Genomic DNA, 16,751 nt, shown 5'->3' with positions numbered 1-16,751 from the left:
CTCAGATCATCCCGGAAACAAGCAGGTAAGATTTTTTCTACATTAATGTTTATTAAAATGTAGACTCCAGATCTAGTTTTGTATCTTGGAAAGGTATACAACATAATCACAAGTCATGGGTCTGAATTAGAATATATCTGAGGTTATTATTACGTACCTGTGCCTAGCATCAGGTAAAGTTTGTGTCATTGAGTGTAAAAAGCAACAGCTTTTTTGCTACAGCAGGTCCCAGTCACAGCCAGAGTCGAAAGACTGGTGTCTCTCATGTCAGGGCTCCGGAAACCAGTGCGGAAATGACCATTGACTTTCCTTCCGTTACTGCAGGTGTGTTATTTATTTTGACTTCACTGGTTCAAAACAGTATGTTCATTTATTATAAAATCGCCATTGTTCAATGCTACTGTTTTTAAATATTGTGCATTGTTTTAACAGAGTCCTTCCTTCAAGAGCTTAAACGCTCACTGGGTGAGGACATACATGAAGATGAAATGGCACTTCAAGCCTCAGCAGACTGGTCGACTCGAAAGAGCCTCATATCAGGGTGGTGGGAGAAAGAGAGACCCCGACTGGTCAACACCATGGTGGCTCGACAACATGCGGCAACTCGGATCTGCCAACATTGTGGAAATGGTCCAGCCGTTATCCGTTGTTGTGACTGCCGACCACACCCATTCCTCTGTGGCCAGTGTGATGTCAGGGTCCACCAAGGTCAAGTGTTCCACAACAGGGATTCGATGACACTTGCATTTTTTCATCCATTGCCTCCCACAACTTGTGTTGTGGAGAGGGTTCTAACCCAGTGTGGTAAGTTGTAGTTTTTAAGTCACATTCTTAGACTTGACTGAAAAACGAAATGCTGTTTTCTGATAGGTCGATGAAGCCGTCAAGTGCATCTTGTTTAAAATAGTTTCCAGTAAATAAATGTTATTGTTTAATTCTCATCCATGTGTTTTTTTGTTTGTTTTTAAGAGCGTCTTGTTCCTTTGGAGATGCCAGAGACAATATGCGGTTGTCTACAAGTATCATCCAGTGTCATCGCAGGACAGTCCATAGTTGTGGTTACAATGAATGGTAAGAAGAACTTTATGGGTTTGGGTGGGGGTCACTTCTGTAGAATTTTCTTTTTGATTTTCTCTGATTTTCTTTATCATGGATGGAAATCCAGAGGTGTCAATAGGTTGTGTGTTGATTAGATTGGCTGGGCCCACCTATGTGGAGGAAAACAATTAACCTTTGTTTGAATGGGGATAGTTAATTTGCCTGTCAAAATGTTTGTAGAAGTGTCCTCCTGATCCATCCTTAGTCAAATGTTCCCATATCAGTTGTCAGAATGACACAGTTTGGTCTGTCAGAATTAACTTTGTGTATATATTTCCTTCTTTTTCCAGGGCGATATGATCTCAGATTGCCTCAGATTATATGCAAAGCATGTGAAGCCACTTGGAGTCCTGGAGTGGATGACCTGATCCGTAATGACTACTGGCCTGCCACTTCTCACTATTCAACTGTGTACGCAACAGATGTCCTTTTTTCTTTTGAAGAGCTGAAGATGGCTGCACCAGGGATGTCTAGCCAAGCATTTCTTAGAATGCTGGATCAACGCACTGTTCGCTTTGGCCGTGTAAGTATTTGTGGTAATAATTGCGTAACTCCATATATAATACTATGAGGGCATGATGATGATGATGATAGTACACATGAACAGAGCCATTAGACCCTTTATAGACAACCATAAACTCATGTTCTCAAGGCCGGACTTACCATTGGGCTTGACTGGGCTCAAGCCCATGGGCCCCGCCCAATAGGGGGCCCCGCCCGTTTACGTTTGATTTTTTCAATAATATGTCAGTCATTTAATTTTTCATTTAAAGTTTGTTGATTGGTCTAGCATTGTTACCTGGCCCTGCCCTGCCATGAAAAATGTAATTTAATTAGCTAAATTAAATGTCAGTCATCTTGAGGTTTGCTGATTGGTTATTGGCAGTTACGTAGTGCCTCGTTTACTGCCGAACCGTTGAAAAAACCTGTCCGCATTAGACAGTAGCCGCGTTTCCATTACCCTTCAAATTGCGCAAATTGAAATTGCGAATTGAAAATAAGCACAATGGAAACACGTCAATTTCGCAAAAACTCCCGTTTATCGCAAAAAAGTTTTTACACTCTCATGAGGAGGTTTTTCAGGCAATTCGAAAAAGGAATATTTCGCAAAACTGCAATGGAAACCGTTTTTGCGCATTTACAGTCACCTGACTTAGAAGACGCGGTGTGTTTGAGGTCCATGTACAGCTACGCAAATAATAATAATTTTATATTATTTTATTATAACATTTAATAGGCTATATTTAGAAGAGGCTTTTATGCAAAAAAGGAACAAAGCTGAGTGTGGAGCGCGCACTGCATGACACGGAGGCGCGAGCGCGAACACTTGCATTTTCCTATCAACAGTGGAAACAACTTAAAATAGCCTAGGCTACTCTATCATTTCTTGTCATACAGAAAATAATAATACATTATTCCCATCTACTTTTATTTGTGTAAACTCACAATAACAAGAAAATGTTGTGCTTTTGTAAAATAAAATAAAACAATCAGACGCTTTCATGATCTCCGTAAACTGGAGCGCGAGAACTGAAACAAAATATAGCTTATGTAGGCTAAAGCTTGAAATGTCCACTTTAAATCGAACAAATTCGAATCGAAAGCTAATACCTTCTGATTAATCCGTATGAAAGGTGCATTTCTCTCCAAAAGCGCATCTGCTTAACAGCGGAGATGGAGATGTGATTTTAGCCAAAACAATAGTTTATTAATAATATTAATGGCTCTTCTCATTCAGCACTGCGGGAAAAACATCAATTCCATGTTCTAATTTGGCCTTAGAAAACCAGTCAAATCGACATGTTTTCCATATTAATTTGTGAATATTTTAAATGTTTAATAAAGGGGCAAAAATCTGAAAATTCGTCGATATTTACTTTTTTGCGCAGCAGTTGGTGTAGCCAGTTCAAATTAAAATTTTGGTGTTCAACTTTGCGTTTTAAAAAGACAACAACCGTTCATTTTTCGTTTTTCAATTACGGGTTAAAAAAGGAAAAACGAATGGACACAAAAGTAGCCTACATGGATCGTTTGGACAGAATACGAGACAGAGTTCTTTATTAAATTCATAAAAGAAACAATAATTAGCCTATACAATAATTAGCCTATACTGGATTCTAAATCTCAAAGAAATGCCACAATCAAAACATATGTTTTCCAGGTAAATAAGTGTTTTATTCTCATTCTGACCAAGACATTTGTGCATTGCAATAAACTTATGATCACTTTGAACTTTTTTAATCATTATGTATTTATTGGAAAAAACTTTTTCAAGCTTCAATCAGTGGTCATATAAATAAATTATTACGTTTTTTTAACATGTAACACTGTCTACGGTACCAGTCACCTTTTGAAAGTAGCTTTGCACTTCAAATAACGATTGGATCGATTATATTGTTACGCCACCAGATGGCGACAAATGACTTTAAAAAAAACATTTGTCATTGAATCGTTCATTCAGGAGATTCGTTAAAAAATGCTGATTCATCTATGAAGCAAGTGTATTTGATTGAGGAATTGAATCATTCATTCAAACCAAAGTTTTTTTTTTTTTTATATAATTCAGATTAATTAAACATTTTTAATAGACTTCAGCAATTAACATAAATTATGTTATTTTGTTTAGTTGTTTGTTCAGAATCGTGATCTCTACTTTTTATTCTCAGTTTATCCAGAATTGTGTAGCTCTAATACATAGCTTGTGTATGTATCATTTGTGTTCTATTTAAAGTAATGTATAGCCTAGAAGGCAGGGCCCGAAAGTGACTCAAGCCCAGGGGCCTCCACCAACCTAAGTCCTGCCCTGCATGTTCTCTCATCAGCAGTTTGCACTGCGACATTTATGAAAAAACAGGTCATTCTGAAGATCTCAAATTCAACTCCAATGGCTACCGACTTTGACATCTTTTCCCCAATATCATTTCCTGATCCCAGAAGTGTTCCCTTGGATTAATGGGCTAAACATTGCACAGGCTTAATTCTAAACAGTATGGAAGCCGTTGTAGCCCTCTTTGCGTATAGATTTAGACTGAATGTCAAACAATATCCGGTATGTTTAATGGCCAGGTCCCCCAAATACACCAGTGTATAGTGTATGAGTGAAGTTTACACAAGTTTACTCAGCTACCGTTCGGACGCTCTTGCTTACTGCTCCGCGCTTTGCTCTATCGCTTTTATATTTTATATTTTATCTTCTATATTTTTATAGTTTAGCTCCTTTTATCACCTAATTTTAACTTCAGCAAATCAGCACAGTGCTCAAACGACAAAGTTTGGATTACCACAAAAACGCAGAATTCTTCTACCCGACCAGCTTACATTCCGGGGAAAGGAAAACACAACTGCCTACAAGGATAAGAGAGAAAATGCCTCTTCTGGAATCTACTTGCTGCACTAACTGCCACAGACTTTTACAAAGGATTGCAGTTCTTGAAACAAAGTTATTTACGGGACCACCAAACCAGACGGAACACACAATAGAGCTTCGTCATGGACACCCTCAGCATATAGCCGGTGAGTCCCATGAAACTAGTGCTCCTCGACAGGTAGAGAAACAAGCCGATCGACTTACAAATCGATGGCACAAACAGGGAGCGAGACCCAAAGGCACTCGAGACATCAGATTGTCACGAGCCCCACATATTGCCGCAGTAGCATCCTCTACCCCAGATACAGCTCTGACAAGGATGGCAAACACTGGTCTCCCACCAACACCTATACATCTTGAGAACAGATTTGAAGTACTAATGAATGTAAATGAGGAATCCCCAAACGTGATGAATGTGATCGAACACAGACTGTATCAGCCAGTAGCTAACACTGATGCTAACTGGCGCTCAAGGTCGAGCAGACAGCGGCACTCAGCTCAGAGCACAGCCGAGCCCAGGACTCTGATAGTGGGAGACTCCATAATCAGAAACATTAGCAGCAGGGATACAACTACATGCTGCCTTTCACAAGCAACAACTTCTGATATAAACAGGGAACTTCAGAACATTCTGATGAAACATAAGACTGCAAATCGACTCATAATTCATGTGGGGAAGAATGATATTCATAAAGAGCAGTCAGAACTCCTTAAGAAGGATTTCAATGAACTTTTTGAAACACTTAAAAGACTGAAAGTTCAAACATTCATCAGTGGACCACTCCCAGCAAGAGGAACAAACAGGTTTTCTCGGCTGCTTGGGATTAATACATGGCTGCAAAAAACCTGCAATATAAAAGGAGTAAACTTCATTGACAACTTCAATCTTTTCTGGAGTCAGAGACAACTATTTCATCGGGATGGCCATCACCCAAACAAACTTGGTTCAAGAGTGTTAAAGGACAATATCGACTTCTCCCTCAATCATCCTTCTGCAGTGTGTGTCAATCTGAACGACACACACACACCTGGAAACAGTATGAATGAACACGGGACTTCACTTCAGCAACAAGATGGACATGCGGTTGACATATCACACAAGGACAATGATAACACCACTGAGCCACAACAACCTCTGCTCACGGACACAATCTCAGCTGAGCCCTGCCCACAGAGCTCACCACAGACAGACATATTAGAACTGCTCCAAGATTCAGCACCCAAGGACGACTTCCTGGAAAACAGCCAGGGAAGCCAGGACAGCATATCACAGCCTCCTATAACACCTGAGCAACAGCCCCTTTCACCAGATACTTTCTCACTCTCGCCAGCGACTCCACTCCTGTGCTTCTCACAGAAAATGGAAGAATTAGTGCATGCTGGAACCAGACTATCCCACTCTTTTGCTGCAAGCCCCCAGATACCAACCAAAAATCGTCAGGCACCTCAAACACCGAAGCCTGCGCGCCGAGCTCGCCCGCCCCCTCCTCCTGTGAGAGCTCTTCGGCCTCTTCGGCCAAAACGCCAGGGCCCACACCCTCCTCCATCTGCTCGAGGTGAACCAAAAACAACTGATACCAGCTCTCAGTGATGTGTTTTGGGTTCCTGTTATGATAACAGTAACTTTCTCAAATGTTTACAGAACAAGCGGGAACCCAGTGTGCCTGTATCTTTCTCTATTGCTGTTCTATTACAAGATAGAAAGTCTAAGGCCTTCAATAGCCGTACAGCAAACCCAACTAATCTGGTGCCTACTACATGTCAAACTAAGATTGCTGTGGGGACAAAAAGTAAGACTGTTAAGTTAGCACTTTTAAACATTCGCTCACTTAAAAATAAATCACTTCTAGTCAACGACTTAATAACCACAAACAACCTGGATTTTATGCTTCTAAATGAAACCTGGCTAGAAGACAGCTGCAGTGCAACAATCCTCAATGAAACAGCCCCTCCTAACTTTACTTTTATGAGTGTCTGCAGAGCTGTAAAGAGAGGTGGGGGTCTAGCTGCTCTTTTTAAAGATATCTATCAATGTAAGCAAATATCATTTGGGAATTACCCGTCTTTCGAATATCTGGGTACTGTGTTAAAAGGTGCTCCTCGCATTTTACTTATCATTATTTACAGGCCTCCAAAATATTCTCCAGCCTTTGCTGAGGACTTTACAGAACTGTTATCAACAATTACCTCAGAGTTTGACTGTTTTGCCATTGCTGGAGATTTTAACATTCACATAGATAATGCAGAAAACAATATGACAAAAGAAATCAAAACTGTTTTAAAAACTTTTGATCTGACTCAGCATGTACATGGACCCACACACAATCATGGACACACTCTAGATTTACTTATCAGTAAGGGTCTAAACATCTCATCGATTGTTATTAAGGATGTGGCACTGTCTGATCATTTCTGTATTTTCTTTGATATATTGATCTCTCCTGCCACTGAAGCTGGATCTGTGTCTGTCAAGAAGAGATGCTTAAATGAGAACACTAGTGTACTATTTATGAAGGCTATATCCTTAACACCAAGCATATCTGCTGACTCTGTTGATTTTCTCCTTGATTCTTTTAACTCAAAAGTTAAAAATATAATTGATGATATTGCTCCTGTTAAAGTCAGGAAGAAGAGTGGCAGACAAAAAGCACCTTGGAGAAACTCAACAGCAGTGCAACATATGAAAAGACAATGCAGAAAAGCAGAGCGCATGTGGCGGAAGACAAAACTTGTAGTCCATTATAACATATACAAAGACAGCCTGCATGCTTTCAATATGGAACTAGGCAAAGCTAGACAGACTTTCTTCTCAAATATTATAAACAGCAATTTAAACAACACACGCACTCTTTTTGCTACTGTAGAGAGACTGACAAACTCCCCAAGCCAGATTCCCAGTGAAATGCTCTCAAACAGCAAGTGCAGTGAGTTTGCTTCTTTCTTCTCTGAGAAAATCAATAATATCAGAAAGGTGATCAGCACATCCTTGAGTTGCACTGGGGTCAGACAGATCAGACCACCTGAGAAAGTAGTTACTATGTCTGACTTCAAAGAAATTGATGGCAAAATTTTGGAAGAAACCGTACAACACCTTAAAACATCAACATGCGCTCTTGACACACTTCCCACATCTTTCTTCAAAATTGTGCTAAACAGTTTAGAAGCAGATCTTCTAGAAGTGGTAAATGCCTCACTTCTCTCTGGGAGTTTTCCAAACTCCCTGAAAACTGCAGTTGTCAAGCCCCTCCTGAAAAAGAGCAATCTGGATAAGACCATATTAAGCAACTATAGACCGATCTCAAATCTTCCTTTCATAGGCAAGATCATTGAAAAAGTTGTCTTCAATCAGCTGAACAAATTCTTAAGCTCGAATGGATACTTTGACAATTTTCAATCTGGTTTCCGACCGCACCACAGCACAGAGACAGCGCTCATAAAGATAATAAACGATATTCGCTTAAATACTGATTCAGGAAAATTATCAGTGCTGGTACTACTCGACCTCAGTGCTGCATTTGACACTGTTGATCACAACATACTTCTTGACAGGCTGGAAAACTGGGTGGGGCTTTCTGGGATAGTCCTAAAATGGTTCAGGTCATACTTAGATGAGAGAGGTTATTATGTGAGTATAGGAGACCATAAGTCTGAGTGGACATCCATGACATGCGGAGTCCCTCAAGGCTCAATTCTTGCGCCACTCCTGTTCAACCTGTATATGCTCCCAATGAGCCAAATAATGAGAAATAACCAAATTGCTTACCACAGCTATGCAGACGACACACAGCTGTACTTAGCCCTATCGCCTAATGATTACAGCCCCATTGACTCCCTGTGCCGATGCATTGACGAAGTCAACAGTTGGATGTGTCAAAACTTTCTTCAATTAAACAAAGACAAAACTGAAGTTATTGCGTTTGGAAACAAAGATGAAGTTCTCAAGGTGAACGCATACCTTCACTCTAGGGGTAAAACAACTAAACATCAAGTCAGGAATCTTGGTGTGACACTAGAGTCAGACCTTAGTTTCAGTAGTCATGTCAAAGCAATAACTAAATCAGCATACTATCATCTGAAAAATATTGCAAGAATCAGATGCTTTGTTTCCAGACAAGACTTAGAGAAACTTGTGCATGCTTTCATCACCAGCAGGGTGGATTATTGTAATGGACTCCTCACTGGCCTTCCCAAAAAGACCATAAGACAGTTGCAGCTCATACAGAACGCTGCCGCCAGGATTCTGAGCAGAACCAGAAAATATGAACATATCACACCAGTCCTCAGGTCTTTACACTGGCTCCCAGTTAGATTTAGGATTGATTTTAAAGTATTATTACTGGTATATAAATCATTCAATGGCCTAGGACCTCAATACATTGCAGATATGCTCACTGAATATAAACCCAACAGATCACTCAGATCATTAGGATCATATCAGCTAGAAATACCAAGGGTTCATTCTAAACATGGTGAGTCTGCTTTTAGCTATTATGCCAGCCGCAGCTGGAACCAGCTTCCAGAAGAGATCAGATGTGCTCCTACTGTAGTCACATTCAAATCCAGACTCAAAACACATCTGTTTAGCTGTGCATTTACTGAATGAGCACTGTGCCGCTGTTCGTCCGACTGTTTGTACTGTACTGTATTTTACTCTATTTTTCTAAACTGTTTTAATTATTCTTATTTCTTTTAATTATTTTAATTTCTCCTATGTCAGCAGGGCATTTAGCCCGAAACTGTAAATGCCCACTCAGAAGGTGATAATGTGAAAGTGATTAATGTGGGTTTGAAAGTAGAACAGTATTTAAATGACGATATTAAAGTTTTCGTCTGAGAAAAAATGTGAACGCAGTGCTAAAGTGCTAAAGAAAGTGAAAAGAACGTGTGAGTAAATGAGGGAGAAAAGAAAGTTAAAGGAAAGTTGATAGATGGAAGTCGTAAGAAGATTGAAGGTTAAAAGAAGGTTGAAAGATTTAAGTCTTAAGGGAATCCTTTGAAAGAAAGATCTATAATAAATATTCTTTTTTATTTTTTAAAAGTACTGTATTTTATTTTATTTTTTCTAAACTGTTTTAATTATTCTTATTTCTTTTCATTATTTTAATTTCTTCTATGTAAAGCACTTTGAATTGCCATTGTGTATGAAATGTGCTATATAAATAAACTTGCCTTGCCTTGCCTTGCCATTGTTTATTTCCTTTGATATGTATTCTAAGGAGTGGTAACAAAGTTTGTACAAACATCCCAAAATATATCCATTTAGAACATTTTACTTCAGTGTAGTATATTGTTTAATTTGATCCGTTTTACTGTTCTCTTTTGTTCTCTTTTACTGAACTCTTCTTTGAAACAGAGCGGAAACATCACAGCAGACAGCTTCCGGAAAAGCTTCTTGGAGTGGGGAGCTGTCCGATTCGAAGTGGACAAATTATGCCAGGAGGACCACTTTGACTGCCCAGCTTGCAACCCAGACATGCTTGCAGTATCCGTTGATGGAAACCGTAAGCACTACAGATTCAAGAGTGCAGCAAGGTACTGTGTGTGCATTGACGGTCCATTACTTTGAAAGTAACTGCTGTGAATTCAAAATCATATGAATATTTAAAGTTAATATGTATCTCTTTTATTTAGATCGGAGGAAAAAGCCATCTTTGATGGCGTGTTCATCGCGAATGATGATGACGTTGCAAAATTCGTGGACTATGTCCATACCTCGACCAGTCATGTAAACTTGCACAACTTCACTATATTTACCTATAAAACACCACGTCCTACAGAGTACTTTGTTTGAACAAGTTTGGACTGTTCATCTTCCATGTTTTAGGTCTCTGGAAGAGGTGTCTGTGGAGGGCAATGGTCAGCGGCGCGTGAAACGTCTCAGAAGTCCTCAGGAAAAACAGACGAGGAGGGCCTGGAACTCGCTGTATGTCGTCATGGGGTTCTCCTTCGTGCCCTCAATATGTTCAGGGGGGAGATTTTTGCCTACCCCCTGTACCTACAAAAGCAAATGGCCTGTAAGCCAGTTACATTTTTTGCAATGGATGTGGCATGCAAATACTGGCCTTACCTCCAGAGAGTGACAGAGAAATGCCCTGAGCTTCAGGATCTCCTCACCATTACCCCTTTTCCACCAACAAGAACCGGGTGCTGGTTCAGAGCTAGAGCTATTGCCAGTTCGGAGTTGGTTCGACTGACGAACCGGTTTGCGTATCCACCGGCCAGAGAGCCACAACAGAGCTATATCTTACGTCACTGCATACGTATCATGTTGCCCAGCAACGCTAGCGCGGCAGCGCCAAACACAAACACACCAGACTTGTTCGAGATGCATCGGCTTCTCGCAGAACGATCAGCACATGAAATCAAAGCACTGCGAAAGCGATCAAAAAGCACAAGGAGTCGTATGATCTCCAAACACTCCCGCAGCTCTGATCGGTCCACGCTGCTCCGATGCATCTCGAACAAGGCATCAACAATAATAGACGTTGCGTTACTATGGATGCTCATGGGTTTGCGAAAATAAATCGGCATCCAAACACGGCGAATCCAACGCGTTCGTGCAGCTCGCCGTAACTTACATAGACGGATATTATAATCGAGCTGCTATTAGCTCGACTAGCTGCTATTTAAAAATGGCGGTCACAAGTTTCTCTTCAGTCTTGTTGGCCACGGTAACCCCGCCCCCAGCCTCTGACGCAAGCGGTTCTTTCTTGGCTCCGTTCTAGACCCTGCAATGATTTGGTGCTACTTAAGAACCAGTTTTACTGGTTCGGAGCTGGTGCTTTGGCGGTGGAAAAACAAAGAACCGATTTGAAACTAGGCTCTGGCTCCGAACCAGCACCAGCTCTGCCTTGGTGGAAAAGGGGTAAATGAGGCCATTTCTTTCTGTTTTTCATGCCAAAGCTCATGATTTCAAATGTGAGGTAAGAAAAAATGATTGTCCATGACATTTTCTTTCCCTGAAATCCTGCATAAGATTGTTGCCACTTAGGTTTTCTTTTTTTGTTTTCTTTTCTAAAGGTAAAATGGAGTGGAGCATACCAGTAAATTTTGATCCTGATGACAATGGTGAGCCACTTTGAGCTCATGCATATATGCTGACTCTGAAAATATAAAGCTCAGAATATTCAACATAAATGGATGGATCGATTACAATACCATCATCCTATTTTATTTGATGTGAGGATAATAAGGAAGGGCAGTGCAATATTAAAAAATACACATCGATTCTTTAGAATCGCGTGGAAAGACAGTATGTCACGTTATAAAAAGGCCCTAAAAGCGGCCAGGGCTGAGCACCTCCGCAAACTAATAGAAAACAAGCAAAACAATCCAAGGTTTTTATTTAACACCGTGGCTAGACTAACAAATAAACAGACGTCACCCGAACAAAATATCCCGTTACAGTTCAGTAGTAATGATTTCATGAACTTCTTCACTGAGAAAATAGAAAGCATCAGAACCACAATTGTAAACGTTCAATCTTCAATCGCGCCTTATAATTCAGCTTCAATTATCACCCCGCAAGAACAATTACAGTGCTTTACAACTATAGAACAAAAAGAGTTAAATAAACTTATCACTTCATCTAAAACAACAACATGTTTATTAGATCCTATACCAACTAAACTACTGAAAGAAGTGTTACCTGTAGTGGAAGAGCCTCTCCTCAATATTATTAACTCGTCTTTATCTTTAGGTCATGTTCCAAGAACATTTAAACTGGCAGTTATAAAACCTCTCATTAAGAAACCACAATTAGATCATAATAATCTAGCAAATTATAGACCCATTTCAAATCTTCCATTTATGTCTAAAATATTAGAAACTGGGCTCTTTCTTGCAACAAAATGATATCTATGAAAAGTTTCAGTCTGGATTCAGACCGCATCATAGCACTGAAACTGCGCTCGTTAAAATCACAAATGATTTACTTTTAGCTTCTGACCAAGGCTGTATCTCAATACTAGTTTTACATGATCTTAGTGCTGCGTTCGATACTATAGATCACACAATACTCTTAGATCGACTACAAAATTATACTGGTGTTCAAGGACAAGCACTAAGCTGGTTCAAATCATACCTATCTGACCGCTACCATTTTGTCTATTTAAATGGAGAAAAATCGATCATAACTCCAGTAAACTATGGAGTGCCGCAGGGATCTGTATTAGGCCCTCTGTTATTTTCAATATATATGATGCCACTTGGAAATATTATAAGGAAACATGGAATTAGTTTCCATTGTTATGCTGATGACACTCAAATATATATTTCATCACGGCCGGATGAAAACGCAAAATTTTCCAAATTGACAGAGTGTGTTAAAGATATAAAAGATTGGATGACGCGTAATTTTCTTTTATTAAATCCAGACAAGACAGAGGTAATACTTATCGGTTCAAAAAACCGCCCACAAAACCTCGCACAATACAACTTTAACATCATAGGATGTCCTGTTACATTATCCTCTACAGTAAAAGACCTGGGTGTTATACTCGATTGCAACCTGTCTTTTGAAAATCATATTTCATATGTTACAAAAACAGCCTTTTTCCACCTTAGAAACATTGCTAAGCTACGTAATATGCTATCAGTTTCTGATGCAGAAAAGTTAGTTCATGCATTCATGACCTCGAGACTGGATTACTGTAATGCTTTATTAGCTGGTTGTCCTGCATCCTCAATAAACAAGCTACAGTTAGTCCAAAATGCCGCCGCTAGAGTTCTTACGAGATCAAGAAAATATGATCATATAACACCGATTTTATCATCACTGCATTGGTTACTTATAAAGTTCCGTATTAATTATAAGATATTGCTACTGACTTATAAAGCCCTAAACGGCTTAGCTCCAGTCTATTTAACGGATCTTCTATCACCCTATAATCCATCGCGCTCTTTAAGATCACTAAATTCAAGGCTTTTGGTCATACCTAGGATATCCAGAACCACCAAAGGAGGGAGAGCATTTTCACATTTGGCTCCAAAACTCTGGAATAGTCTTCCTGATACTGTTCGTTGCTCAGACTCGCTCTCCCAGTTTAAAACTAGATTAAAGTCGCATCTCTTCAGCCAGGCATTCATATAATCCCACAGTTCAAACTACAATCCGGCCTCTAGCTCATAAATGCCAGAGGAGAACTGGCCCCCGACTGAGCCTGGGTTCTCCCAAGGTTTTTTTTTTTCTCCATTAGGTCACCTGATGGAGTTTTAGGACACCATTTGGTCACTTGATGGAGTTTTTCGGTTCCTTGCCACTGTTGCCTTTGGCTTGCTCAGTTGGGGATATTTTGGGGATATTTAATTTAATTTTATCAATCAATAAATTCCTCTTGAAACAAACTTTGTTGTATTATTTTAATTTAATACTGTGAAGCTGCTTTGATACAATCTGTATTGTGAAAAGCGCTATACAAATAAACTTGACTTGACTTGACTATTTCTTCACTATCCTGTGCTATTTACCTAACCCTTTCATGGGACAGTAATCAAATGGCACAAGACAGCAGATTAATAGTTCCATAGTACTGTAAGTTATTATCTCTGAAAAGTTTGTGATTCAAGTCTGCACAGTTTCTTCTCCTACTGCTACTGGAAAGAAAGGTGATAATCTCATATTTTTTATTTTTGCAGGACGCATAGACATGCGCTGGAACCAACAAAAGTTTGACAACTTGGCTTCTACCCTTGCCCGCCGATATCGGAAGGTAAAGACACCAGTTTTCCCTTATGCAAAAATGCATAGCGATATTGTAAAATAAAATATTAAATGTTCATACCATATATATTGATAGTCCACGTATATACGAATATACTGTATATTTAATTAGTGTTGTATGTGGTTTTCTAATAGTGAAGGTACTTCACAATCCTTATCAACAATTGTCAAAGTTGTAGGCGTTTCCCTCATTGTCATTTATGTTTGAAGGCCAAAATAGCCCTGCAATGCCAGTTGCATAACCTGGAGGCCATGAAAACGGTAATGGACATCTCAGACAGTCAACTGGAGAGGTGGATCTTTGATGTCAATGAGTGGGCAGAAGGTAGGATATACTGTTTTATACTGTTTGATATGGTGCTTGATGTATCACTTCTGACTAAGCTTGGCTGCAATTCCAAAGAGGCTCATTGTAATCGTAGTCAAAGAGCACATACTCTGATTGCTGATGACGTGTGGACAAGATTATCCCCATGGGGACAATAAAGAACCTAACTATACTCAAATTTAGCTACAAGTGTAGCCTCTCAGTTACAGAGAAATATGAAAAGATTGTTGAGGCTTTATTTTGCTCATACACCAAAAATATTTTTTCATGGAATCAAGAAGCATATTTCTTATCTCTTCATTTCTTCCTCTCAGCAACAACATCCCCAAATGATGCTGATGTTGCCGCTGTTGCCAGCCCAATAGAGGAGCTGGTGGCAAGTGTTAAGAGGAGGTCCCAGCGTCTTTATAAGGACAGTGACGGATGCAAAGGACGTGCCCGAATCCGCCGAAAGATCAGGGAGGAAAAAAAAATCTTAAATTCTGTAGTGGAGAAGTATAACACCTTGGTTCCTAATGCAGAAAAACTGACATTGGACACCATTCTATCTGACGAGATTGTTTGGCCATGGCAGCTTACACACGGTGGTATGTACACAATTCCGTTGACTTTGTGAAATAGTCACATAGTAGGACAAAATCTGTCATGCCTCGATTGTAACCCCAGAAAATATTGAAATACTAATCTTAATTACAACCGACTTATGTTTCATCTATGTATTTCAGACTCTGTAGATCTAAGGACAAAGAGGAAGGCGTTCGACATTGTGATGGCAGTAAGGAGACTTGAGCAGGAGAAGAGGATTCTTATTGCAGAGATGAACAAGCATTGGAAGTCTCTTTGCACCCGTGCAGACACCCTGAAGCAGATGTCATCCCAGCTTTCTAATGTGACATCAGGTATGTATTTGTTATACTTGGCATACATTACAATGTTTCTGAATGTTTCTGATTAATAAAGGCTCAATGTGTTTTAACATGTAAGGTGAGACGTGGGGCCTGCTTCAAGATGGTATCCGAGGTCTACAGAGCTTGACGATGAAGAACAAGGAAGCAAGCAACAGCCTGGCAAAGCATGCAAAGAAATGTTATGTTCAAGTTCTGACTGAAACCGAAATTAACTTCGATAGTGATTCTGAGGAGTACCATACCAGCAGTGACTCTGAGCAAGACTAAACATGGCCAGAGTCCTTTTTTATGCGGTTGTGTGCTGGGGAGGCAGCATTAAGAAGAGGGCCGCTGGGACAGGTTGGTAAGGAAAGCTGGCTCTGTGTTTGGCATGGAGCTGAGGTTAATCATTTAACAAACTGAGGATAATTTGCAGTAGCAGTCTTCTGTCATGCTCAAAAACGAGGAGGTCATTTGTCCCCAGGGCAAACCAGCAACTCAATGTCACAGAAAAGGTTAGGGGAGAAATGGACTTTTCAGCATGAGTCTCACCCTGCGCCAACCATCACATCACTTTGTCTATTGTCTAGTATCCACTATCCATTTCACTGTCTTACAGGCTACATTAGCCCCTCTACACATTCTGGGCTGTGGTCCCAACATTTACCCCTGTTGGCTTGTATAATCTTTTTTTTTTTTTTTTTATAAATATATTTAAGTTTCTGTTGTTCTATTTATTTGATCTTCTTTGTATTGTTTTTGTTAAGCAATACTATTACACTCTTTTTTTCCATAGTCATATTAAACATGCACAGCTTTGCACTGATTAAATCCCTGCAATGTTTACTTTTGCACTACCACCACTGCAAATCACTCCATAGCGGCCCATCATGTATCACAGGGTCAGTCCCTACCAGGCCTTTGTAATCACTCGACATGCTCTTCACTTTTTGCATTTGTGATTTTTGTTATGTGTCTGAGCTATGTGTGTTGTTTTTGTATAAGCTAATAAATGCCTAAAATGTGGTGTGTCGTCTTAAGTACAGTGTTTATACTAGGGGGAAGAAGACATTTCATCATGACAGTTTCCTCCATCTCCTAGATACATCTTACATGGATACACAGATAACATTTATTCATGAGATCATATGGTTTATATGTATTTCTTTAATGTTATTATTTCTGTCTTATTGCCAGGGAAGCTGGATTGCTTTGTTTATTGATATTTTTAGAACTATAATGCTACATCTATCAACATTTATTTAGATGTTATCATGGTATTCATTACATTATTTTAATTATGTCATTTCAGTATTATTATTGGTGAAACATTACAGTATGCAGTCAGAC

The 16,751-nt window shown here is 39.6% G+C and overlaps 1 protein-coding gene across 1 annotated transcript; it reads left to right on the top strand.

Annotated features, from left to right (window-relative positions):
* The first annotated feature begins 201 nt into the window (after nucleotides 1–201).
* LOC309491461 (uncharacterized protein) lies at nucleotides 202–16,427 on the top strand. Its single transcript, XM_082190522.1, has 13 exons — nucleotides 202–324; nucleotides 433–804; nucleotides 970–1,071; nucleotides 1,389–1,621; nucleotides 9,819–9,997; nucleotides 10,097–10,190; nucleotides 10,290–10,479; nucleotides 11,486–11,533; nucleotides 14,102–14,175; nucleotides 14,397–14,511; nucleotides 14,829–15,101; nucleotides 15,240–15,413; nucleotides 15,499–16,427. The coding sequence occupies exons 1-13, from the start codon at nucleotides 294–296 to the stop codon at nucleotides 15,687–15,689; spliced, it is 2,076 nt and encodes a 691-aa protein (XP_082046648.1). The 5' UTR covers nucleotides 202–293; the 3' UTR covers nucleotides 15,690–16,427.
* Nucleotides 16,428–16,751: the final 324 nt, after the last annotated feature.

Source organism: Leuciscus leuciscus, assembly GCF_965113295.1.
Source record: "Leuciscus leuciscus genome assembly, contig: HAP1_SCAFFOLD_266, whole genome shotgun sequence".
NCBI lineage: Eukaryota > Metazoa > Chordata > Actinopteri > Cypriniformes > Leuciscidae > Leuciscus > Leuciscus leuciscus.
Note: the sequence above shows the minus strand (reverse complement) of the source record. Positions and strands in the feature narration are given on the sequence as shown.